This window comes from Camelus dromedarius, chromosome 5 (assembly GCF_036321535.1).
Source record: "Camelus dromedarius isolate mCamDro1 chromosome 5, mCamDro1.pat, whole genome shotgun sequence".
NCBI lineage: Eukaryota > Metazoa > Chordata > Mammalia > Artiodactyla > Camelidae > Camelus > Camelus dromedarius.
In genome coordinates, this window is record NC_087440.1 from 85,817,990 (window position 1) to 85,834,663 (window position 16,674).

Sequence of the window (16,674 nt, forward strand, 5' to 3'; positions counted from 1 at the left end):
TCTGCCCACAGCCAGGCAGAGAACCAAGGCACAGACCTTAACTGGCCACCTCTAACCTCAGTTCTACCCTGCGTGGCTCCACGGAAGCGGGGGCCACCAGCTGGAGGCTGCCAACCTCCTGCAATTCCGTTTTCTCTTCTCTGCAAAGGTCAACAACTTGGGCCGCCCCCGTTTCCTCACGAGGGACCCTGGGAGGGTGGCATGGGCAGCTGTGCCCAGATGGACATCCCTGCTGTCTGCCAGAGTCTGTCACTGACAGACACTTCCATAAGCAAATCAAGAGGACTTCATCCTCCCGGGTGCCAGGTGCAGTAAGCTGTCCCAGCCCTCCTGGGAGAGGCCGTGCTTTCTGCCCAGCTCACCCCACCTCCCAAAGACAGGTCAGGAAGGCTTCATTCCAACATTCCGTGGGGTATGGTCTGATGACATCACAATTACATTTGCATGGATTCCAGAATTCCACAGTTCAGGGCCATAGACAAAAGCTTAATGGAGGCTGGGACTCCTCCTCTGTCCCTATGATTGCGGATTTGAAATCCCGTTGTACCCAGCGTCCCATTACCACGACAACTGCGACTACCTGTGCTCAAAGGAAGCACACGGCCTGAAAAACAAGCCTTCTGTCTGGACTCCTCCTGCCTCCCTTGACTACCACCCCTGCTCAGTTGAAAAGGCCCCCCGCTTGCAGCCTGCATGTCATCCAAACATGTCCAGGGCCAGCGGACACCCACCAGCTGGTTTGAGCAGATGCTTTAAGCACAGTGAGGCTGCCTTCTGGACCTGGTCCTTTGGTTGGACTTCCTGAGTACCACAGAGACAAGGAGAGAAAATGTCTGTTTAGCATCCTCAAGAGACAAGGATGCGAAGGGAAAGAGACAAAACAGACTCCTGCCCCCATCTCTTCTCACAGCCTCTTATCAATGCTGGGCAGGGCAGCAGAGGCTCGAGCCAGCACCTCCCCAGTGCCCCCCAGGACTAACAGCTCCATCCCTTCCCAATAGCCCCAAACTGCAAACAGCCCGAATGTTCCTCACCAAAGAAGAGCATCATAAGGGTGGTATATCCATACAATGGAAGAGTCCTTGGCAAAAACAAGGAACTACGGACAGCCTGGTTTTAGGGCTGAGAGCAGAGACTGACACAGACACTGGGTGCTAGGGATCTTTATCAGGTGATGAAAGTGTTCCCAAACTGCACTGTTGTGATGTTTGCACGGCTCAGTAGATTTACTAAAAATTAATGGATTGTAAACTTAAAAAATGTGAATTTTACGATATGTAAATATATCTCAATAGTTTTATGCAAAGTCTTTAAAATAAAGGAACTACTGATAAAAGCGAGAGCATAGATGAATCACAGCAACATGATGTGGCGCAAAAAAGGCCAGTTCAAAAAAGGACATACTGTATTATTCAGTTTTATATGAAGTTCTAGAGGCAAAAAAGGTAAAAATAGTAGCTTTGTTGGGAGGGAGTGAGTGGGAAGGAAAACAAAGTATCCACCTAGGGTACTAGAAAACTTCTACATCTTGAGGGTAGTTACACAGGTGTATCCACACATAAAAATTTGTTGGATTTACATTTGAGAATAATGCATATTTGTATACATTATACATAATCATAAATAATATACATAAAGTTAAAAGTTTATTTTTTAAACAGCAAAGCCCATCGATGCTCAAATTGTAATTGACAATTGCTTAAAAGTGAGGACAGTTCATTGGGAGCTGAGAGAGAGAGAAGCCCACTCAGTGAACTCCTACTCAACCCTCAGGACCCATTTCAAATTGTCCCCATTTTAGTAAAGCCTTCTTTCAGTGTTCAAGGTGTAACTAACTGCTCCTATTGTTGAAGATCCCATCACAAAAGTTGATTGCTTTTACACTGGGAGCTGAGGAGTGCAGGAAATTATTGCACCAAGAATTGGTGAGTATGTGATTAAACACCCACTGATTGCCTAAGAGACACACAATCACACACACACACACACACACACACACACCCTGACAGCCCAAACCAGATGCCATCTCAGCAAAGGATACTAATGCCCACCCTCAGACAGGATGTCAGTTCTAGGGCAACAGGACCCAGACGCGAGGCTTATCAAAAAAGATCATCTTCAACATTGCCAGCTCAATCCTCCCCCTTTTACACAAATCACAGCAGAAAAGATCAAGGGAGCTCAGAGCAAACTCACTTGCCAGTGTCCCGTGCACTGGGCTCCCCTCCTCCCCACTTCAGGTCACCTCTGCCTGCACTGTCCTTGCCTAACCTAGGGGTGGAGCAGACCATGTGGGCTCCCGGGAAACATTCTATCAGGTGTAATGTTTAAACTTGATTGCCTGATCTGGTCACCCCCCCAAGACTGCACCCTGCCTGCTGGGGCTCTCTGCTCTTGAGCAGTAAAAGCATGCCACCTGCTTGGGATGAGAGGGGGGACCCAGAGCCCCATGTCCGCTCTCCCTGAGCCACCACCAACCTTGGAATCTCTAAAAACCCACGCCTGCAGGGGAAGCTGCCAAAGAAACTTCCCTGGCCAGGTGTACATGGGTGAAGAGAGGCCAGAAGTGGAACTCTGTCCAGTTCTGCAGAGCCCACATGTGAAAAGAGAGAGGCTGGAAGTCCACCTCTACGAGAAACAGCTTTCTTTGGGTGGGTAGGTGCATGGATGGCGGGGTAACTGTGGGGGAAATTTTTCCTTTAAATATGTTTGTGCTTTCTAAGTTTCCACAATGAATAAACTCCTCTGAAAGATAAATACACTTCATCTGTGGCGGGAACCCCTCCCCCCACCCCCCACCTCCTTGGCCCTTGTCACACTTGCTGGCTTTTAAGCTCCCCTTTCACCTTGTCTCAAGGTAGATACAGGTCCCGGCGTCCGGCGCCGGGCAGGCGGGGCCTCTCGCCCTCCCCGGTACTGAGCCCCGGACGAGGGCAGGGGCAGCTCCCGGAGCAAAGTGGCCGCCTGATCCCACGGATCTGCGCCTCCGGCCTTCTCCTCCCCCATCCACCCCGAGGCGCCGTCCCCCATTCAATTCCCTGAGCCTCGGAGGTACTTAGGAAGTGTGCGAACTCACATACACAAACACACACACACATACACACACACACACACACACACGCACACGCACACACGCAATCGCACTTTCTCCTCCCCTCCCTGACCTGGGCCACCGTCCCCAAGAGCGCAAGTACAAACTTCTCCAAACTCGCAGCTGCGGCTGGAGGGGGAGTCATGACAACCCCCCAGAGCAAGCGGGATGTACCCCCCCAACCCCGAGCCCACACACACGTGTGCCGCCCCACCCCCTAGGCCACTGTTAATCTGGCCGCGGCGGCAATGCTGGGGTTTGGGGGCGGGTATCTCGACCCTACCCCCATCCCGAGTAAGTGACAGGAAGCGGGTCAGGACCCGGCAGGGGGCGGCGCGGGTCGGAGTTGCCCGGCGGTGGGGAGCGGCTCCCGGGGCTCCGGGGCTCCCCCGACCTGCGCTCCTCTCCGGGGAGGCCGGGGCGCGTTACCTTGCAGGTTCTGGACTCGGATGTCGCTGATCTGTCCGATGAGCTCCTCGCGCTGGAACCAGTCCCATTCGTGCGCAGCCATGAAGCGCGGGCGGGAGGGCCCGGGCGCCGGGGCCCGGCGCGGGCGGCGGGCTGGCGCGGAGAGCCAGGCGGGCTGGCGGGCGTGCGAGAGGCACGCACCCGGCGAGGGCGCCGCGGAGCCCGAGGAGCGCGGGCGCGGGCGGGGCGCGGGCGGGGCGGGCGCGCGGTCGGGCCGCCCCCGCCGCGGGCGGGCTGCGGGTGCGGGGCGGCGGGTTCGCGCTCACTCCCCCATCCGGGGGCGGGGGCCCCGGGGGGCGAGAGGAGGGGCGGGGCGGGAAGGGAGGCTGGGCTCCGGCCGGTTTTTTTTTTTTTCCGGGGTGTTTGTTGGTTGGATTGTTTGGTTGCAAACGGGTTGGTGATGAGGGGCGGGGTCCCAGCCCACAGATTATGATGTCTCAGGGGGCGGTGGGCCGGGTGACGCAACCCGGGGTGAGCTCGCGGGTCCCCGTACCTGGTCCCGGAGGACCCGCTCCCTCCCACCCTGACTCCACCTCAGCACCTCCCCCACCCCTCCCACCAAGGTCCCAGAGACACCCACACCCTTCCACCTAGGGTCCTCCCCACCTACACACACACAATTCGGCCGCCCCCTGCCGTGTGAAGGCGCCCAAGTCGGGCCCAGCCACCCAGAGAACACCTATGGGGAGCAGCGAGGGCCTGGGCAGGGGGCCAGAGAGCGTGGAGTTGGAGTTAGGGGAATTCTCTAGTCTGTTTCCAGATTGGGGACCCGTGGCAAGAAGGACTTTTTTCCTGGATTTGGATCTTGGGAGCCTTTGCGCGAGATCCAGTCCAGAGATGACCCCAGGTTCTGGGGAGGAGGGAGAAGCAGCCAATCACCCGGCAGCTGGTATACCCTGTGGAGTCCTGGGCCCCTGAATTTCCAAGTGACCCTTTACTGAAAATAAAAAATGGGTATGGGCCTTTGCGATGGGTGTGTGTGTGTGTGTGTGTGTGTGTTCACCATCAGTTTTGACTCTTGAGAGTTCCAGGATCTTATCTTGTTTGGGGCTCACAACTCATACCTTGGGCAGAGTTCTTTACTGGTTTTTCAAACACGGAGAAAAGGAAGCTTTGGAGTCCTGGAATTTGCCAAAGGCTAAGGAATGAATTAAGGACATGAGGTCCCAGCCCCCAGCTCAGTACTCTGACCCTTTCCAGAACACACACACACACACACACACACAAACACACACACACAGTGGGAGGGAGAGAGAGAGAGGAGAATGCCTTATATATGAGATATTCCTAGAGAGAAAAACAGCCAGGGCTCAGTAAGCATTTTCACATACGGGCAGTGCTCATCATTGCTGCGTTCGTGGTACTGAAACACCGGAAAGACCCTGTGCCCTTGAGGCAGGGCCGTAAGGTGAGTGACTCTACCCTCGTGTAGATCCTTGAGACAATGGACAGCCAACAAACAAGGAAACAAGACAATTACAAATGAAAGTGAGTTCAAGGAGGACATCGACTTAGAATAAGTGATGCGGGGGGGGGGGGGGGCAGACAGGGATCAGGGAAGGTCTCTGAGGACTGACCTTGGAGCTGAGCCTGAAGGATGAGGAACCACTGCTGGGACAGCAGCTGGGGCAGGGGCTCAGTGGAGACAGGCCCCGTGGCACAGCCAGGAACAGGCTGCCCACCTGCCCTCCCACTCCAACGGGGACGTTTATCAAGGAGATGAAAAGGAATCTGCTGTCAGAGGGTGGAAAATCCTGTTTTTTCTTTCTCTTCCATTTGCCAAGTTTCCCACCATGAGCACATGTTTTTACAATCAGACAGAAAACCAGTAAGTTCTTTTTTAACCTCTCGACGCCCTTTGCAGGAGTTCCCAGCCGGCCCCAGCTCTCCTCATCTATGAGTCTGGAAGCCCAGTGGTGCCACTAGGGGTTCGTGGGCTGAGGCTGGTGCTGCTTCCTCCCTGATTTGATCTGAGAATGTATGGTCATTTCACCCTCCAGGGAGCGGAGTCTGCTTCTGTGTCCTGCAGGGCAGGGTGCTAGAAGTCAGGCGTCACCTAATGTTGCCCCAACTTCTGGTCGTCTCCTGTTTTTACACTTAAGTTTATTTTTCATAATTGTGGGGTGAAGTTGGGCTAAAAGTCATTTTCTTTCCAAAGCAAAGAGCCAAGAGAATCAGCCTTCCTTTCCATCAGGAGACGAATCTCAGGGAGCAGAAGGCTTTAAACAAGTAGGGTGGATGTTAGCTGTAGGGATGGACCATTTTTCACGATACAAAGATATCTCTTCCTGTGATGGGAAGGCTGCATCTCGGGAGAGCATTGCATAGGCAGGAACAACTCCCTGGCAGGGAGGGGCCATGGCTACCACTGATGGAGCACCAACCATGTGTTAGGTATTGGGTCACCAGCCCAAAGAACTTTCTTGGCATCAAAGTGGAAAGAGAATTGTAGGTGGTTTTCAAAATGGAATAGGAGGAGTCTGAGCCAGCACTGAGCATGAGGCTGGCCTCTAAAAGGGACTTGAATATTCATTGTCGTGATGTGTCAAGATCACCCCTCTTTCCTTCACCGTCTCTGGTGCTCCCTGATTGGCCCCTGTGCCACCTCCATCAGTCCTGGTTTTATACTTTTTGATCAAGAGATGTTTAACTGCTGTATGTCGTGGCCACACCCTGTCACATCTAGGCCTTTGTTCAGTCTGTCCCCTTTTGAAATGCCCCCCTGCTTCCTGCCTTTCAGCTTTACCTGGCTCACTCCAGCTCCATCATGTCCACCTGGGGGGAACCTTCTCCAACATCCCTAGGCCCAGCTGAGCACCCATCTTATGCAATTCCTATAATATTTGGCCCAATCTCATAATATCCCATGAACCCTGCTATCCTGTTTCCATGTTGCATTATAATTACGTCTACTTGACAGTTTCCCCCCACTAACTGAACTGCTGGAGAATGAGGGCTGTGTCATAAATTTCACCATCTGAGCACTTAGCACAGTGCCTGGCCCAGAGAGAGGTGAATAGATGAATACGTGACTCTCCTTATAGGCCTGAACTCAGAAAGCAGGGACCCAATGACAAAAAATTGACCCCCATCTCCTGGGCCCAAGTCAACATCTGGGGAGGAGATCCAAAAAAGTTTCATGTTGGCAGTGGACAAAGCTTGTGCTGCTGGGCACCAGGCAGGTACCACTCTGTGAAATGGCCCTTCCTCCCTCGGGCCTGACCAGCCTCCCAGGTCCAGAGTTCTGTTTGGGAGAGAGGGGCGCATGGCTTCCAAGGAGGGTTAGGTTATCTACCTTCTTGCATGAATGAATGGTACCATTTTTCTTTTGCACTTTTATTTTGGGGAAGGAAAAGTACTCTGCCTGAGGGCTTGGCTTCCCGGGAGTTTCCAGAAACTGATTTTCTAGAAATCGCCTGGCTTGGCTAAAATTCTTGTCATTGTTTAAAACTGACTTAAAAATTCCCTTCTGCCAAGGGAAAGGAAAAGAATTTCAGAGAATCCCTGGTCTGAACCTCAGAGATCATCAAACCTAACATCCTCCCCACGGAAGGACTTCTCAAACCTCTGGCCCAGTGATCTTCCTGCCTCTGCTGATGGCGACTAGTGACTTCAGAGAGAGAATCTGGACAGAGGGCTTGCGTCTCAACAGCCCAGACTCCCTTTGGGAAAGAATACGAACAACAAAGGTAATCCCCATGGACCCTCCCAACCACTTCCAGGAGAGGAGTGATGGGGGCTGGCTCCATTTCATGTCACTCTCGTGACCCCATTTGTGTGTACAGCTCTTTAGGATTTGGACAGTCCTTTCTCAGCCAGAGTTAATCTGGTCTTCACGGTGACCTTGTTAGGCCAACTAGGCAGGGATCCTTTTTAGGTGAGGCTTGAAACTGCTCAGTAACCTGTCCAAAATCACAGAGTAAGGCAAAAACCAGACTTTGTCCTGCGGCCCTCACTGCCCACCTACATCTATCCCACATACCTATGGATTGTCATGTTTATATAACATTTTAAAAAGTCTTAGCTCCTTTAAAATCATAGCACTCATCAGCATAAAAAAACTGTAACTACTATACATAAAATAGATAAACAATAAAGTCCTACTGTACAGCACAGAGAACTCTACTCAGTACCTTGTAGTGGCCTATAATGAAAAAGAATATGAAAAGGAATATATGTATATATATAACTGAATGGCTATGCTGTACACCAGAAATTAACACAACATTGTAAATTGACTATGCTTCAATTAAAAAAAGAAGAAAAACTGTTAGGAATTTCAGATTAAGTCCAGTTAAGAGGTTGTAGTGGATCTTAGCTGGACTAACCAATCATTATCCTTCAACTAGACCAAGAACAGCTAAGCAGGGGGTCAGTATTATGATGTCATAAGGTTGCACTGCAGGGTATAGACATCCTGCCCCCCGCCACTGGCCTCGTTTATTCATTTAGCAAACATTGGTTGAATGCCCACCCGTGACCTGGGCCTGCCACCCAAGAGTGGAGAAGGCCAAGAATCTGCCTGCAAGAAGGGGTCCCGGCTCAGGAGTTTGGACTCTGTCATGAGGGCAGAGAGGAACCTTTGCAGAATGAAAACGGGTCAGATTGTCCCTTTAGCTGCCATGTGGGAAGGGATCAGAGGTGCGGGCAGGAGCTTGGGAGACCCTGTTGGTCTCGGTGACACAGGAGCGAGATGGGAGTGGCCCACATTAGAGCAGCTACTGCAGAGACGGAGTCTCCAGCTGTTCAGACAGTGGGGCTGACGGTGCCTGGTGGCTGGCTGAGGGATTAGGGTTTGCAGCGCCTGTCCGCGTGTTTCTGCTTCCGGACTTGCGCATGTCTCTTACCCTCACTTTATTGCAAACTTCTCAAGAATGCTGTCCAAGCAGGGCTGCCTAATTTATCTTTGTATCACCAGAGCTCAGTACCATGCTGGGCACATAGTAGGTTCTCAATAAAATTCAGTTGCATGTATGAATAAACAAATTATATTTAATTTCACCAATTGGTAACTCTAAGCACACTTTGAGCCCTGAACTCCACAGAAGAGCTAGAGTCTCTTCCGTGCCTTATGCATGCCAGGCGTCTGCCTGTCTGCTTATTTTCTCCTGCTAAATTCTCCCATTGATTGCCACCTGCCTCCAGGAATGCTATGGGACATGATGCCAAGGTGGTGGCAGAGAGAGATGCTGAGAAACAGAAGGAATTCAGATTCAGGCAAAAGGAAGGAGGGCGTGTGATGTAGTGGACAGCAGGCAGACAGTGAGGTTTCATACTGTGTGATGTTGGGCAAGTTCTTAACCTCTCTGGACCTTTGGAGGTTTCATCTGTAAAACGGGGCCCACAGTCCCTACCTGGCAGAACTGCTGTGAGATCAAAGTATGCACACCAAGAAGAGATGCTTCAGTAAGATTCTTCAGAAAGATTCAGATCATGTCTCTGGCATAAAATGAACTACACTCAGAAGAAAAACTGCCCCTGAGTTTGGGATATTACCCATAATATAAAATATTAATGTATTCTCTGGGATTTTATTTCTTTCTGGTGTGTGGAGGTGTTGATGGGTGGTTTAAAAAAAATCCTGCTTCCTTAAGTAGACAGCACCGGATGTCCTAATTTCCACAAATAAACCCCTTCATTTCTTCCAGGTTTGAATAGTCAAAGGCTGCTTCCCCGGAGACAGCTCTGCTAATTTTTTTTTTTTTTTTTTTGCCAGCATTAGAACACTATTTAAGGAGTGTACATTTTCCAGTAAAGCAAACGATAAAAACTTTTTCCCCCTGAAAAGTGTGAGATGTTGGCAATGCGAAGAGGCGGGGATAGTGTGGGGGCAGAATAAACACCCAGATAAACACAGTGTTTGCAACAGCAGTGCAGAAATATGTAGAATTTGTCTTAACATTCTGGTATTAAAGCAAACTTCATTGATGATGATCCCAGTAAGGGTGGTTTAAAAGCCCAAACTTGGTGCAAATAAAATCCCTCTGGAGCTGATGGTCCCTGCACAGGCAAATCAATTTCAACAGATTGTGCATCTCGGGTCTGCTGTGCAGCTGACATTGACGGAGGACTGTTGTCGAGTGCCTTGCTTTATCTCGTTTAATCCTCTCAACAACCCCGTGAAAGAGGTACCATTATCATCCTGGTTTTATTGATGAGGAAACCAAGGACCAAAAGAAATTCAGTAATGTCCCCAAGGTCACACAGGTCTTAGGTTAGCAAAAGACTCGACCCCAGATATTGTGCAGAAACGGAGTCTAATCTTTCTGCTCTGTGTCTGCAGTTTTTGAAATTTTTTTTTTTTTAACAGGCATGAGTAACCGAGGGGAACAGTTCACAGTGATTCACTGGGAAATAAGTTCAGCCAGTTGTTGGCCTTTGGAAAACCAGACCCCGCCAGGGGCAGGTTTTCCCTCCTAGGTCAGGAACAGAAAAGCTCTGCCTGTTGCCCTCTGCAGGGAGACTTCTTGTGTTTGTGTAAAATGCTGGGAGGCATTTCTACTTCTGGCCTCCCGAGCGTCTCAAATGGCAGCATTTTTGTTGTGAAGACCCCTCAGTGTGGCTCTGCTAGAAAAGCATGTATGCTTTGTGCTGTTGAAGTGGATTTTAACAGATTCCTAATGAGTAAGAGCAAAAGCCTTTAAGCCCCAGTAAGTCCCACCAGTTTTATCTGTTCTTGTTAGCCAGCGTCCAAAGATGGCACCATCCACCCTTTCCTCCCTGCATGTGTGCGCTGCTCCTCTCAGCGGGAAGGAGTCTAATTCCCCTTCCCTTAAGCCAAGGATGGACTTAATGACTCGCTTAATCAAGAGAATACGGTGGAAGCAAGGTTCTGGGACCTCTGAGGCTGGGTCATAAGAAGGCTTGCAGCTTCTGTCCTGGCCTCTTAGAGAGAGCCAGCTGCCATTTAACCTGGAGCTGCCATGCTGTGAGGAAGACAAGCTGGTCATGGGGAGGCGGGGAAGTGGGGAGGCGTAGAGGGAAAGAGGCCTCACTGACCTCCAGCTGCTCCAACCAGCCCAGCCCAGCCCAGCCCAGCCCAGCCCAGCCCAGCCCAGCCCAGGCACTAGGCATGGGAGGGAAAAACCACCATGAATAGGGGTTCACCTTTCGCCCAGCCAAGCTCTTGGCTGACTCCAGCCCCAGCTACCATCTGACTGTAACCAAATGAGAGGCCCCAAGTGAGAACCTCCCAGCAGGCCGGGTCAACCCCAAAATCGTGGGAGAAAAGAAAAGGCATTGCTATTTTAAGCCACTAAGTTGTGTTGTGCCCACTAGAAACCAGAACCCCATCCTCTCGTCTCCTCCTCCCTCGGCATCCTGGTCCAGGCCCCCACCATCCCTCCCTTAAACTCCCTCCACCCCCGCCTGCCCGTTTCCTTGCTCCCCATGATGGTCCCCAACCTCACATCCCAACCTATTTCCAGCACAGCCCCAGAGCACTCTTCAGTGTCATCAGGGCGTGTCACTCCCTGGCTTCCTGTCACACTTTTCATGAAAACCAGCCTCCTTCCCGTGTCCACAGTGCTCTACAGGGTATCACCCCTCCCCAACGCATGCCCCATTCAGGCCACCTGTCCCCTTCAGTTCCTGGAAAAAGTTGCTTTATACGCAAACCCCACGACCCAGCAGCCGCATTGCTAGTCTGCACTGAACTGAAAGGTGTATGTATATTCCTCAAAAGATGTGTTTAAAGAGTATTCATAGCAGTGTTACTCTTCATAGCCAAAACCACCCAAATGTTAATCAGAAGAAGAATGGATGAATAATAGAATTCATCAACGAGAATGAAAGAACGACATGGATGAGTCTCAAATGAGGGGCGAAGGCAGCCAGGCACAGGAGGGTGTACACTGTAGGGCTCCACTGGTAAAAACCTGCCGCAACGCGGATGAACCTAGAGATTATTACGTTTAGTGAAATAGTCAGAGAAAGACAAACACTATATGATATCACTTACATGTGGGATCCAAGAAATCATACAGCTCAATCTATATGCAAAACAGAAACAGACTCACAGACATAGAAAACGCATGGTTACCAAGTTGAGGGGAGAGATAAATTAGGATTATGAGATGAACAGATATAGATTACTATACATAAAATAAATAAGCAACAAGGATTTACTGTATAGCACAGGGAATTATACCCAATATCTTATAATAACCTATGATAGAAAATAATTTGCAAAAAAAATAAACAAAACTGATCACTATGTTGTACACCTGAAACTAACACAATATAAATCATCCATACTTTTGTTTGAAAAAAAGTTCAGAAACAATCTGTGAAATTCAAAACTGAGATGTTCAAAAACATTTCTCTCTAGAATAGATGTTGGGATGGTGGACAGCCTTGGAGGGAGGCAGTGAATGGGAGGGGGCATTAGGGTTCTGGTCGTGTTTGGTTTCTTATGTGGGTCTGTTTATACAAGTGTTTATTCACTCTGTGATATTTCACCAATGTTGTGCATTTTTCTGGGTGTATGTTCAGTAAAAAGTGTTAAAAAAAAAAAAAAGTGCTGCTCTGCCTCCTGCCAAACCACTTTTACGCACGTTCTTGCTCTAGCTGGAATTCTCCACCCTCTCTTAATCTTTCCCTGGCTAATTCCTATCAGTCTTTCAGATCTAGCCCAGAATTTCTATCATTAGGGAACCCTTTCCTACTGTATCAGTCAGTCTTGGCTGTGTAACAAACCACCTGAAAATGTGGTGACTTGAATCAACAATCAGTAATGAGCCCATGACTCTATAGTTGCCAGTTTGAGTGGGTCTTGTGCTGGTCTCACCTGGGCTCACTTACGTATCTGCAGTGAGCTGGCACCTTGGCTGGGCTGGATGCCCTAGGATGGCCTCCTGTGTGTGGCAGCTGGGACACTTTGGTGGGGGCACCTCAGTCCTCCTCTACGTGGTCTTGTCAGCAGGCTAGCTTGGGCTCATCATATCATGATCTCAGGACGCCAAGGGCTGAAAAAAAGGGCAAGCCTCAATGCACAAATGCCTCTAAACCTCTGCTTGTGTCACATTTGCTAATGTCCCTTGGCCAAGCAAGTCACACGGCCAAGTTCAAATTTGAGAGATGATTCCTCTGGATGGGAGGAATCATTATAACCATGTCTCCTAAACAATCTGCCCTGTCCCCATCCCACAGGGAAATAGCTTCCCTGTTACACTCACCACTCCCTGAACTTGCCCTCTGTTGCGCTCACCCCCTGTAATTGACTATTTGTACAGTGAGTTGTTCATGGCCTTCCACTCCCACTTCCTGTAACTCTGTACAGGCAGGGGCTGGTATGTGGTCACTGTGCCCAGCATAGTCGCTGGGACATAATGAGCACTAGTAAATATTTACAAAAAGAAGTAAAAAGAAAAGAAGGGAAAAGAAAGGGAGGGAGGAGGAGGAAGGAGGGGAGGGAAGATGTCTTGGGAAAATGGAAGCCTTTAACAGAGGACAGACTGGACCACCTTCGGGAGGCTGGGCGCCCTATGTATTCGTCCAGCTCACTCTTCTCAGGTCTGCCTCTGCATCTGGGCTCACCCTATTCCTCCCACCAGCCCCCCCCCCCACCTTCTTTTCTGCTTGCTGAACCCTTGGTTCCTTCAATAGGCAACTCAAGGTTGCCAACCCAACCCAAGCAACCTTCCCCTCCATCCCTCCTTCCTGAATATCTGCATGGCTCAAGTGGTCCCCAGCATCCACTGTGAAAATTGTCATGAACACATGGCCCTTCACTATCTCAGCTGAACACCCCAGCAGACCCAGGAGAAATCAGGGATGGATGTGTCAATATTGCCACTAAATGGATGAGAACATGGGGCTCAGGGAAGCTCTACATCCATGGTCACCTGCCAGGAAGTGGTGGCACTGGGACTCAGTGGAGGTCAGTCTGGCCCAAAGTCCCCAAACTGTGATGCGCACAGTGAGACCACATGCCCCTGGAGGAGGAGGCTCCCTCCTCTGTCTGGATGGGAGTGGATTCTCTGGGGGTAGTGGGAGCTGCAAGGGGCCCCGAGCTGGGGGGCTGTGGTGTGAGCAGGTTGGCATCACGGATGCTGGAGCGGGAGGAAACGGGGTCCTGCCCTCTGGGTGGCAGCAGACGGAGGGCAGCCAACGGGACAAAGGAGGAAGTCGCCTTTTCCTGGCTAGCCGGGTGCTGTCCTGGACTGACCTGGCCCTGGCACAGACCCGGGCGGTGCCCTGTGGGCAGCGAGCAGCCATGGCTCTTGTGTTTAGAGAAGAGGTGAGCCTGATTCTTAAGAGGGGAAGGGGCTTCCAAGTCCTCACAGCAAGTTAGGGCAGCCCAGGCCCGCAGTTGGGGCTGTGATCAGTGCAGGGGAATGAGACTCGTTGAGAGGGGAGCAGGAGGGACAGGAGGGACGGGAGTGGCAGGTGGACACCACCTGGGGTCGATTCCGTAATAAGCTCTTGCAAATAACAGTCAGGAATCACACTCCAAGGAGCAGCGAGCCTCAAATATAGTTTACTGAATTGCTGCCAGAGGGTTTGGCTAATTAACAGAAGGGATGTTGCGGATACTGTCTCATTGGTGAAATTACCAGTCTACAAGAAATTTGTTTGATGATCAACACGGCACAGGCCTTTCCTCGCTGCAGGAACCAAGTTCAAGCATCCTATGAGTCCAGTGGCCTCATACCTTCAGAGGAGCTCAAGCCACGGCTCCAACTGGGTCCACGTCACCAGCTGGACAGGGACTCTAAGACCACTAGGAACCTCAGACTCTGCCTTCCCTTGGGATCCAGCCTTCAAAAGAGGCTCAGACTTGTTTCAGGGCCGCTCTGCTCTGTAGGGGACTCATTAGATGCCCCAAAGGACAGCCAGTGGTCCTTGCTCTGTGCTTACGATGTGCCAGGAACAGTTTTCCATGTGTTTCCTTGTTGAAAACTCATCATAGTGAGTGGATAAACTGTGGTCCATCCAGACAATGGAAGAATATTCAGTGCTAAGAGAGCAATGAGCTGTCACTCCATGAAAAGCCATGGGGAAACTTAAATGCATATTACTACGTCAAAGAAGCCGATCTGAAAAGGCTATATTCTGTAGGATCCCAACTACATGACATTCTGGAAAAGAATTAAGGAGACAGTAAAAAGATTAGTGATTGCCAGGGGTTAGGGAGAGTGGGGGATGAATAGGCAGAGCTCAGAGGATTTTTAGGGCAGTGAAACTGCTCCGTATGTTACTGTAATGATGGATGCATGGCACACATTTGTCCAAACCCATAGAACGTACAACACTGAGAGAGAACCCTAATGTGAATTATAGACTTTGGATAATGATGAGATGTCAACGTGGGTTCACTAATTATAACAAATCTACCACTCGGGGGGGGGGCGTTGATAAAGGGGGAGGCTGTGCGTGGTGGGGGGCCGGGGTTATATGGGAAATCTCTGTACTTCCTGCTCAGTTTTGCTGTGAATCGGAAACTGCTCTTAAAAAAATAAAGTCTGTTTAAAAACAACAACTCACTGTGACCCTATGGCCCAAAGGAAGAAGTTGAGGCACAGAGCGGGTGGGTCCCTTCCCCAAGGCCTCGCAGTGGGGACCTGGGGAGCTGGCATTTGAACCCTGGCCGTGCCGTCTGCTTTCCTGCGGCCGGTGACACCCTGTAGCTCTTCTGGCAGCCGGGAACTGGGGGCCTGTGGAAAAGCGGGCTTAGGGGACTGAGACTGGAAAAGACCTACAAACGTCCCTCCTTGGCTTCTTACCCTCCAGGGCTCCGACACTGAAGACCGGCTCCTGCTCTTACCAGGCCTCCCGCCTCACCTCCCATCTTCCATGCTCGTTCCTCGACCACACCAGGCACTTTCACACCCAGTGTCTTTGCTCACCTGACTCGCCCTCCACTGCCTTCCCCACCCCTGCAGCCACTGCCTAAACACCTACTTATTTTTCTAGACTCCGCTCAGGCCTCACTACCTCTGCAGAAAGAGCGAGACTGGACAGCCCATGCCCTTTGGTGCAGACTGGCCTGGGGTCCTCCCTCACTTTGCCTCACTTTGCTGTGTGACCTTGGACAAGTGATCCAGCTTCTCTGAACCTCAATTTTCCTCATCTACAAAGTAGGACAATGATGCTTACCTCCCGGTCATTGTACGGGTTAGAGGAAACACACATCAAATGCCTGGCATAGCTTCTGCTACGTGACAGATGTTCCAAAAACAGTGCTTACCTTTAGAAAGCTTTTCCCGCCCCAGTTCCCCAGGAGAACTGGGCTCTACACACGCGTATCTCCGTACAACATCCATGTGCGCTAACCCGCAGGAAACCCTTTAGCATCCCACTACACTTGGGCTTTCTTTGTTAGCGCTTCTCATGAGCTGGTGTGATTTATTTACTTCAGTTTGTTTTCTCTCTCCTCTGTGCCTTGGTGCTGCACCCCTGAGGTACAGCTCCTATCAATACTATGTTTTTGCATTTATAAAATATAACAATATAACCAACGCATCAGGTCCCCAGGTAGGAAACTTTTCACGGAACTTAACCAGGACTCATGGACGCTGTATGCCCATTCTCTTTCTTCACTCCTTGCTTGCTGAACCCATCCACGTCTTCCCTTGGCCTCAACGAATCTTTGGTAAAGAGACTGGCAGAGAACTTGCAGCCCAAGAGGGCTGGCCTGTATTCAAATGTCCAACTTCTCTTTGATTTTACAAGCTGCAATTTGCATGCATCCAAATTTGTTTGATGGCTGAAAATGCATACAGTCATGAAGTAGCGCCTGAGAGAACAGCGCACCAGAGGCATCTGTGCGTGGGGGAGGGGTGACCATATTTCCCAGAGTTTCTAGGTGAGACCTCAGGAACAGAAAACTCTGTAACCCTACTCCCGACCCACAGGCCTGCACAAATGAGTACACCCTTCTTGCCACCAAATATCTTTGCTTGGAGGACCCCAGGTCCCATGAAATGATAAAGGCTGCCACCCAAGAGGAAAGGCTGGCTTCCTCTCACACACCCAGACCTAATTTGGGAAGGAAAGGAATGTAGACGCTCAGAGAAAAAGTGACCTTTTTCGGCTAGGGCATGTAGCCAAACTTTGGTAACACCTCTCCGTTAAAATTGATGTTCCTCTTAATCAGCAGTGAAGGGAGGATT

General features: G+C 50.5%; 1 protein-coding gene across 3 annotated transcripts in view; it reads right to left on the reverse strand.

The window, feature by feature from the left end:
• Positions 1-3,669, reverse strand: part of CLMN (calmin) — a 113,051-nt gene extending 109,382 nt beyond the window's left edge. For all 3 annotated transcript variants that reach the window (XR_010381067.1, XM_031454268.2, XM_031454266.2), the window contains exon 1: positions 3,521-3,669. Coding sequence is in view for 2 of the 3 variants with exons in the window: in XM_031454268.2 (XP_031310128.2) it covers positions 3,521-3,602 (82 nt within the window). In the remaining variant the exon portion in view is untranslated. The remainder of the gene's footprint in view (positions 1-3,520) is intronic.
• Between the last annotated feature and the right edge of the window lie 13,005 nt (positions 3,670-16,674).